This window comes from Egretta garzetta, unplaced genomic scaffold, assembly GCF_000687185.1.
Source record: "Egretta garzetta isolate BGI_Z169 unplaced genomic scaffold, ASM68718v1 scaffold256, whole genome shotgun sequence".
NCBI classification, from domain to species: Eukaryota; Metazoa; Chordata; class Aves; order Pelecaniformes; family Ardeidae; genus Egretta; species Egretta garzetta.
In genome coordinates, this window is record NW_009260073.1 from 169086 (window position 1) to 178895 (window position 9810).

The 9810-nt window shown below is 36.7% G+C and overlaps 1 protein-coding gene across 1 annotated transcript in view; it reads left to right on the forward strand.

Moving 5' to 3' along the window:
• GABRG1 (gamma-aminobutyric acid type A receptor subunit gamma1) overlaps positions 1–9810 on the forward strand; it is a 47464-nt gene that overhangs the window by 8276 nt on the left and 29378 nt on the right. The window contains 2 exon segments of the mRNA XM_035896732.1: positions 333–479; positions 8498–8565. Of these exon segments, the coding sequence (XP_035752625.1) occupies positions 333–479; positions 8498–8565 (215 nt within the window).

Here is a 9810-nt window from a genome sequence, read left to right on the forward strand (position 1 = left end):
TAAAACAGGAGAAGACCAACAGTAAGAGGATGCCTGCTGCTGCTTTTATGAGTTTGACTCATGGCTTGAGTTTTTCTGTATGGGTGATGTATTAATGCTTCTCTTGACATGTTTATTAGCTTACACTTTCTACTGCCATAAAACAAAAAGTTGGTGTTTTAAATAAGGGTCTGCCTCTTTCTGTTGGCACCAGAATGCATTGGGATTTTTATGAAGTACTCTAAATAGTGTTCAATATTTTAACAGTTTCTTCTTCACCTCTTGTGCATTTAGTTTCAGTGTCTGTATTTTTTTTTCTCCTAACCTTGTTTTTTTATTCACTCACCATAGAGCTGATAAAGCAGATGATGAGGACGATGAAGATCTAACTGTGAATAAAACATGGGTGCTTGCACCAAAGATTCATGGTGGGGATGTAACTCACATACTGGACTCCTTACTTCAAGGATATGACAATAAGCTTCGGCCAGATATTGGGGGTAAGCCCTTAAAATTATTCAGTAAATAGAAGATGTGAACCAAAGGTGGACTGCATTTCATCAAAGATGGCAAAAATCCACTTAATGCAATTTTTAAAACTTAATATAGCAAGCGAAATGTGTAACAGCCACAAAATGCAGTGGGTTTTCTGGAACTGGTAAAAATAATGTATTATGCAAAAGTAGAATTTTTATGTTCTATTTACAATCTCTTTTTCATATGTAAAGTATTGGGTTTTTTGGGACAGTGGGAAATCTATAATAAATCATTAAAAAGCAATTATGTTTTGCTTTGTTTGACTGAGATCTTCTGACAGAAAGAATTGTAGATATAAACCAGCCATGGTTATTTAAAAATTTGATCTTGAGTCTGCAGGAGTTTATTAAAGAATTATTCCTAGATATTTTTACTCTTATTGTAGAAAGTGCATTGTAAGTGTGTTTTTTGAGCAAATTTAACTCAATGTAGCTCTCTTCTTCCCTTAGCTCAGATTTTGAAAGACTTTATAAGAATCTAAAAAAAAAAACCCTTAGGACTATATTTTTCTAGATGAATATAGGAAGGAGGACTGCATTATTATAGATCAAAAATGCAGCTAGTAGGAATGCAATTTTTTATTTCAATAGTCAAAGCATCAATTTGCATATAACTATTAAGTGTAAATATTTGGAAGAATCTTATGTTGAAAACAGGAAATGCATGAAACTTTGCCAGCTCTTGTCTACCACATGCATGCTGCATCGAACTAAGAAAAATAATTTATTTTCTCTGAGTTTGTTTCCTGAACTGTGAAGGGAGAGGTGGAGGACATAATTATTTGTTAAATACTTGGCATTCCCTATCAAAGGAATGCCATGTAAGTCTGTAAGCTGCTTATACGATAAACAATGCAGCAATCTAGACTTGTTTCATTTATGTAGGAGAACAGAGAGATGCAATCTCAAACTAAGTATTTTCTTTTGATAGCTTCTGACAAATTGTTTTCTTCCCCAAATTTCTTAGTTCTGTTTTGTTGTTGACTGTTACCCTGACGATGTTGAATGGCAATTTTCTCTCCCTGTCATAATACAATCACATGTGAATCTCATGAAGTTCGTTGTAAGTCTTTGCCTTCATGTTCATTTAATTGAATTACTGCAAACATTTAGACAACAATAATGGTCTTCCAGCATATTTTTTCTTAAATTCTCAATGTGTGACAGATTTATAGCATTACATTTTTTTTTTTTCCCCAACTGCATGATGCCACAGACAGCAAAGGGGTTATGAGGGAATAAAATTGCTCCACTAGGATTCCTTCTAATGATTAGCTGGTAGGCGGGGATGAAAGAAAAGAGAATTCTATTTCTCTTCTCTCCCCATAAAACTTAGAAATAAGAGAGAGAAAATAGAGGAAAAGAGATTTATTCTGGCATGCAAAATAGATTTAGATGGGTACAGAAGAATTTTGGTGTAATCCTTACCTTCGCTTTTATGGTTATGTACTGAGTCTTGACAGGGCAAGAACTCTGCCTCTTTGTGAGTAACTCAATGTACAACTTTTTGGATTCCAACTACTAGATCCTGAAAGAAGGCACTTGGTTCTAGCTTCTCTCAAATAAATGCTTCCTTTCTTTTTCCTCTTCATTCTCTTGGTGCAATACTTTTTTACCAATCTGATCTCTGCTGTTTGGGACCTACCTCCATCCAATATATTAAAACATAAGGTTCGTGGATATCAACCAGATGAGAACAGGAGACATTTGGGAGTGTTCACTTTGTTGCCAGGAGAACAAATGTTAAGACTGACTCTCTTCTGGATGGAAGTTGCAGTCTTCTGCCACATGGCAGAAATTTTGGACAACATAAGATGAAATTTCCAACTTTGAGTGAAGGCATCACATTCTGTCCAGCTGCTTGGGAACTGCAGCAGATATTTAACAGATAGAAAAACAAAATCAGGCTATAGTGCATTCATCTTAGTCTGCTTCAATTATGTGGATAAAATCTGGTGTCAGATTCCACATCTTCAGAGTGTATGTCAGTACTTGTACAACAAGGTTATTGAACTGGAATTCTAATTATCTTTCAAAGCAATAATATCCCACAGAGCATTTTTACTATTGAATTACAAAGCTCAGTTACAATAGCAACATTTTTTGTTTTGAACCTGAACTTTTTGGGTTTGAATACCAGAGGAGAATTTTGTTTTCTTCCTCATGTTGACACAGAATTTCAGCGTCTCAGAGTGAGATGAGGGGTTTAATTGTTAAACATGCAGTTAGCTGAGGGAGGTGATAAAAGAGAGCCAAATGAAAATTGAAATGTCAGAGGCAATATTGAATTTTAACAGGAGAAAACCACACTGCCATTTTCTGTTTGTCTCATTCAAATATCCACAAGTTATCATGATTTCTTAACTGTGACCCTTTGCTATGTTTATTAATCTTACTAGTCTTTAAATCAATTTATGTAATATACTTTGAGGTGTTTGGAGCATAAAGGAACTAGTATTAAAAAAGTGCTCAGTATAAAGTATAGTAGTTACCAGATGAAGTCTCTTATCTATAGCATAAATCCCCTTAATTACAGATATAACCTTGGAGTGTTGATATATTAATAAAGCAGTATTATTCTCACTGTACCTTTTGGCTACCTGATTTTATAACCACACAGTTTTAGCTTCAGTCCTGCATCAAACTAGCTCTCATTTTTTCAACTTTCCTTTTTAAAGGAAAGAATTCTGGCTGCACACTATTCCATTTCTCACACCTCAGGGACCCTGATAATATTAATATTACCTTATCAATGTACAACGCATTTTTTCCAGCTATGTGTCATGTCCAATGTTGTGTGTTATATGGGTGAAACACAACTGATCGATCTGAAAGTTTAATTAAAAATAGGGAATAATCATACATATCTACAACTCTAATGCAGTGTTTTCAATCAACGGTTTGAGGAAAGTCGTCATTGATAGAATTTTTAAGAATGGTGAGCATGGTTGCTCATGGACATAGAGAAATTTGGATAGTTGTAATTACCCTATAAGCAGGGCATGGGTAAGTAGTTTCATCTCAGTCCACTAATGTGAAAAGTCACGTATTCAGGGATATAAAGGATACATGAACAAAAGTGGTCTTTCAAGAGACTAATGGAAGCACTAATTCAGGAAAGATAAAGATAATAGGGGAACATCTGTTGAACAGGTGCTCTTACTGTAGCATTGATGAAAGGATGATATAGACAGGAAAGCAATAAACCTGAATAAGCAGGAAAATATCAGGTAAAGGTAGAAAGGTACGTATTCTGAGATGAAGAATATTTTGCAGGATTTGAAGGAAATTGGAATACAAGACCAAGATGTAGAAGAGCATATGCAGTGAATGTTAAGAGTACTGGCTGTGTGCACTGCATAGAAAATGATGGAAATAATGAAAGTTGGGGGGTAGGAGTACTTGCTAAAGATGGGTTTCTTTTAAATACAAAGGTAAAAGAAGTGTGGAGAACAGGGCTCTGCTTTCATGAAAATCACTTTGAAAAAATTCTTCAGAGATGGAGCTGGTAACCTGCTGTAGACACTTGAGGCCAAATTTTCAATATAGATAGCCATATAAGTAATACTCTTAGATAACTGGTTGTGAGAGTTGTATTACTCCATTAAAAACTATTACAAATTGAAGGCCTCTGTTATTCCTGAAGAAGAGATGCTTCTTTAGTCAATTAATGAGGAGTTATAGAGAACATGCTCAAAGAAAAAAAGCCTGGATGAAATTATCAAAAGTGGTCTTAGTTTAGATTAAATAGCATGATAAGTAATAAAAGAGGCGGGGGGGGGGAAGGTGATCTATCTTAGACCTTCATTCCAAAATGGGGAATTGTGGTAAACTATGGGAACTGGTTAGTGAATTTACATGGGCTAACATGCTATTGAGTAATGTTGAGGATTGGATTAATGAAAATGGAGCAATATTAAGCAATAAAAAGTGCAGTGTTCTGCACTTTTAGAATAATGATAATAATTTCTGTCAGGAGATGAAGGTTTATAACCTGAGAACAACTGATAAGGAGAGCTTTTCAATGTAGCAAGCAGAGATATTTCAAATATCAAAAGCTGCAAATTGGGACTGGATAAATACAGGCTAAAAAAGAGGCACTTTTCATAGTGAGAGCAATTACTAAAATAATTTGTCAATGGTTGAGGTAGATTTTTATTACTATGGTTTTTCTAAATGACAGTAAACATTTTTCAAAATACAGATTTTGACCTCAAACTGGGGCTCAGAATATGCCTGGGGTTATGCAGTATCATCCCTTACTAGAAGGGTAGTGGTGCATGCCTGCTGAGAGAGGCTTCTTTCCAGGTCTTATTGCTTGTCAGGAAGTTCGTTCTTGCTCTTGAATTCCAGGGACGAGAGTCACTTATTAACTATATTTATTTCTTGGGACAAACCTGCCCTTAGCTACCTGCTTGTGTTAGATGATGCTCAATACCAGTCAAACCTTTTAAACGAGAAGACGACAAGTTCAGTCTAGTGAAGAAAAGGTGTCAAAGCAGGAAATCAGAAAGTCTGAGTAGATTTATCTAGATCGGGTTTAGCAAACAGGTTTCCTGTGTACTTCAGCTACATTAGGAGCCGATGAACCATCCCTTGGGGGCAGCTGCCTCTTGGTGCTCTTCTCTGTCTCTATCGAGTATGCAATCTGCTGTCTTCTCACCTTCTTACTTTACTCTAGACTGTCTCGTATTGTCTTCCAGGGTAAATATTTAAAGTGTGCTATCTCTTTCTCTCTTTCCTTAGAAGCTTCTGTAAGTTTACAATACAGTTTTGCACTTCATGCAGGATGTGTTAAATAGCCTTCTTCCTACTCCTAGTGTTCTCAAGGCTGATACCAAATTTCTGAAGTAAAATAAGAAATATTCACTGTAGAAACATCTTCTCAAACCATCTTTCTCTGTTAGCTCTTTGTGGAGAGTAAATGAACAATAGTAATTATATGGATGGCACATGAGTGTCAAGAATGTGTTTTCCTCCAGCATTTGTCATTTTCATGGACTTGTATCACTTCTAGTTCAAGAACATGAGAAGAATGAATTCTTTCTTCTAACTCACAGAATTACTTTGCTCTATACCCTACAGAAGAACTAAGGTAACAAAACAGCCTCTTCCAGTCTTCTTGAATTGGATCTCTCTCTCTGGATCATTTGGGTCAATTAAAATAATTTCAACAGAGGCAGATTTTCAGACTCTTCACTGGCTCTTAATAGCTCTAATAGTCTTACTTGGAGCAGCATGGAAAAGGCAAATTGAACTCTGTGGCACATTACAGGAGAGCCCTCGTGGCAGATCAAGTAGTGCTTGCTGCAAGCTGGAATTTCATAAAATTGACACAGCCCCATTAAAAACTGGCTCACTGACAGATCTCAAAATTTAGTTGTTAATAAGGAAATATCAGTGGTTGGGCTGTCTATAGCAGGGTCTCATAGGAAAGTCTTGATCAAGAATAATGATATTTTGAATGATTTCAGCAATGAATTTTTGTAGTAAAGTTGGCAGATGACACAAAGACTATTGGAGGCTGTATCTGCAGGGTAATTTGGTCTTTTAGTAAAACTGAAGACACAGAAATCAAGAGGGGGAAAAAAGGAAGGAGGTGTGGGGGGGGAGGAATCCTGTAGGTCATATTTCAAGGTGAGAGATTCTGCATAGTAAAGCAGTGATTTAGGGGAAAACTTAGATATTTTGCATAGCATAAGATCTTAGCTATGCATCCCCTGAGCATCGTGCTGAGATAAGTCCTCTTTTGAAAAGGAACACAACAAAGTACAAATCTGGAAATGTTCAAGCAGCACTGATAAGAGTGTTACAAAAATTTCCAGTCCTGGCATCCACGTTTCAAGATGGATCTGGAAACAATGGAGTGAGTTTAGAAGTTCGAGTTTAGAAGTTCAAGTTTAGAAGTTAAAGCTGAACAAATTATCTGTAGGTTGCATTTGCAGTATGCAGTATGAACTGTTCAGCATACTGAAGGCAAGTTTCAGAGGTGACTTGAATCGCTGTGTGTAGGTACTTGCGTCTGAAGAAGAGGTTTGATACCTGGCTGGGCAGTGCTCACAGCTGGAGTCAGAGACTTGAACCTCAGAACAAAATGAGATTTCCTAACGCTAAGGAGAATTAAACATTTCCTACTAATACAGGGAAGAAGTAGTGGGTTCAGCATTGCTTGAGCAATGAGGCAAGGTGCGCTTTGATCCACCTCCTTGTGTTCTAGTCTAACAGCGGGGTTGCCATTATATGGATAAATAGGGTTGCAAAATTAAAGGAAGAGGGTATCTGTTTGTGAGATGTGGTGTATGTAAAATATGTTAAATTATACATATGTGTATATACACACACGCTTTATATAATTTTTTTAACTGATTTTTCAGTCTGTGGGAATGAGTTCATGTGTTGCCCCCCTTCCTTTATGAGCCCTGAAGATACTGAAAACCTTTGCAGCTCAGGAAGTACTTTTTTTTTTTTTTTCCCCCAGGAAATAAATTGGTTTCCGGAGTCTGTTTAAACTTTCTGTGAAGCATGCTGGGGACACGATGGTGATCAAGTGACTCTGTGCTCTGTGGTCATACAGAAAATCCTTTGTGCAGCCTCGCTGGTGTGTCTTGCTGCCAGGCTCAGGGTCACACCAGTAATTGGATTTGGAATCTGGGAGAATTTCCTCCCAAGTGAGATTGGCAGGGAAGAGGTATCTTAGGAAATGTATCTTGCCTGTCATTGTAGCTGGCAAGGATGTTAATGTTATGCTGTTTCTTTCTGTGTGCCTCTTGGGGTTTTAGATTTTTGATTTGAAAAATCCTCTTAAGATTTTAGGTTTGTTATAGAGCACTTGGGTGATCTTTGATGGTTTGCAATATAAAGACATCAAATCTGATGACCTAGGGTCCCTCTCCTATGAAATCAAAGTGACTTTTTGTTTGCACCTTCCCCCTTTTCCATCTGCAGACGGACAGAGATACTTCATTTTAACATGCCAGATCATGAGAGAAAGGCCAGCAGAGCTTTATTATTAACCCCCTTCATTCCACTGGGGACTAGGACATATGTCCTCTTGTGTCCGCATTCTGGCTTTCCAGTACAAGCTAGAAGAAAATACTTGGTAAATGGATGAAATTAGAATGCATCCTGACCTCTTCCATTTGTACCTTTTCTCCCTATAAACCAGTTAGGAGGAAAAACTGAATTATCAGTGCCACCTGTACGTCAGATGTGACTTTTGTGGGAAGTCACTTAGACTTAGGCTTTGTGCCCCTCTGTAAGCATACAAAGCAAGAGAATATATTCTGCAAGAGAATATATTTTTAAAACAATTAATTTTTGACTGCACAGTGAGAGTGTTTTCCCTGTGTTTTTAGAGAAAAATAAGTTTGGAAATGTTTAACTTTTAAATGACTTTCACTTGAGGAGCTTTCAATTTGGTGTTTGAAGCAGTGTATTAATCAAGCTGATGAAAGGACATTCGGTGTGCTATAGTTGCATGAAATGAAGAAATCATTATTTTATTTTTGTTACACATTTTCAGTAGGAATCGACAGAAAGCACTGCATATTGATTCCTTGCAGCTGATAAACACATCTGCTCCCAGACCTCATGGTTTGTTGTATGAGCAGTCTTTTCCAAACTTTCTTTTTCTGTTTATGATTAAATTTTCATGTTGGAAGACAGTTTTTGTTTTTTGGTGGTTTTTTTTTTTCCCTTCCTTTACCTTATGTACCTTTTATATCTATCTTTTATCTGTTCACAAAGCACAGGCGGGGATTGCATTACGAAATAAAAAATTTATGTTGATAATTCTAACAATTCATATGGAATAAGGGAGCCAAGTCATATATGATCCCTCACAGAATGAAAAAAAACCCAGAGACTTAATTATTCTGAATCTAATAAAAAAATATCAGATTTGTTGTTTTATAGGTTAAATTACACTAACAATGTACAGAGTTAATTAAATATGTAATTATTATGGTTACTGTTTTGTTTAGTGAGAACTACGGTAATTGAAACAGATGTCTATGTTAACAGCATTGGCCCAGTTGACCCAATCAATATGGTAAGTTCTGATTGTTGACAGAAAACATTATCTGAATGATGCTATGGGTTAATATTATGAAATAATTCCATTTCTAGTTCTCATTTAAATAAGTTTCTATATTTCTTGCTGTGTATTCTTATGCTGTTGGATATAATTGTGATAATACAGAAACACTTTCAGAGTTTCTGTATTTGAAATTGTTGTAATTTTAAAAATATATTTCTTCTTTAAAAAAAAAAAACAACCATGAGGCCACACAGAGGACATTGTATCAGGTCCTTATTTTGGTTTGTGTTGAATGTTTTCACTATGGTTGTTTATACCTGGTTTATCTCTGTCCAGTATAATTTCCTGGAGCTACTCTTCAGAGGTTAAGGAAAATAACACTTGACCCAGCATTTGTTTTCAGTGCAGTGACTTATTATTATCTTTCAAATTCATAAAAAGAAAAAATTGAAATTAACTCTTTTGTCCTCATTTTTCCATGTCTTATTTAGTCTTATGGGTCCTCTTCAGTGTGTGTGTGTGTATGTGTAGCTGGTTTCTTCAGAAGTTAAGCAATATGTCTCATCTAGTTTCCGGTAGACCCGTTGAGATCTGACCTATCTATTTGGTGCCAACATTGAAGTAACAGCACTTATGAGGAAGCTGAGTCTGTGGCCTTTTCTTAAATCACTTATATTTTCTGTCAGGATGTGCATTGTATGAACTGGTGATGTTGGAGGCCTTAGAAGGGCCTTGTTGCATGACTTCTCCTGGGGACTGCTGCCCAGGACTAAGACTGGGACTGGCCCTTAGGCAAGTGTGAGCTCAGCCCCCTCCTGCCTTTTTCCTTTTCTTCCTCCCTCAGAATTGCTGGCTGTGTTGAATTTGCATGGCAGAGAAGTGTTTTGTTCAATCTGAGGCTGGAGTATTCTAGTGCAGGGGCTTTATGAGCATTTGGTGAAAGCACAGCTATTCTAGATTATTATGAAGAATCCTGTGGTTTACATGTATGCCATCGTGCTTGGGTGGGGAATATCAACTTTCAGTGATGGGAAGCCAAGAAGGAAAAAACAGTGGTACTTAGATACTATGGATAAAGGTCCCAAAAGTAGATGATGCAGATCTGTGGCAAAGTATATTAATTCTGGCATAATGGTCTTAATAAGCATATGGTTGTCATTACCTGAGGCTGTCTCAGGCCAGGGCTGTACATAAAGAAATGCATGAAAGTGCAGAAGAACGATGGGTGGGGGAAACTTTTCGATTTCCATGTCCAAC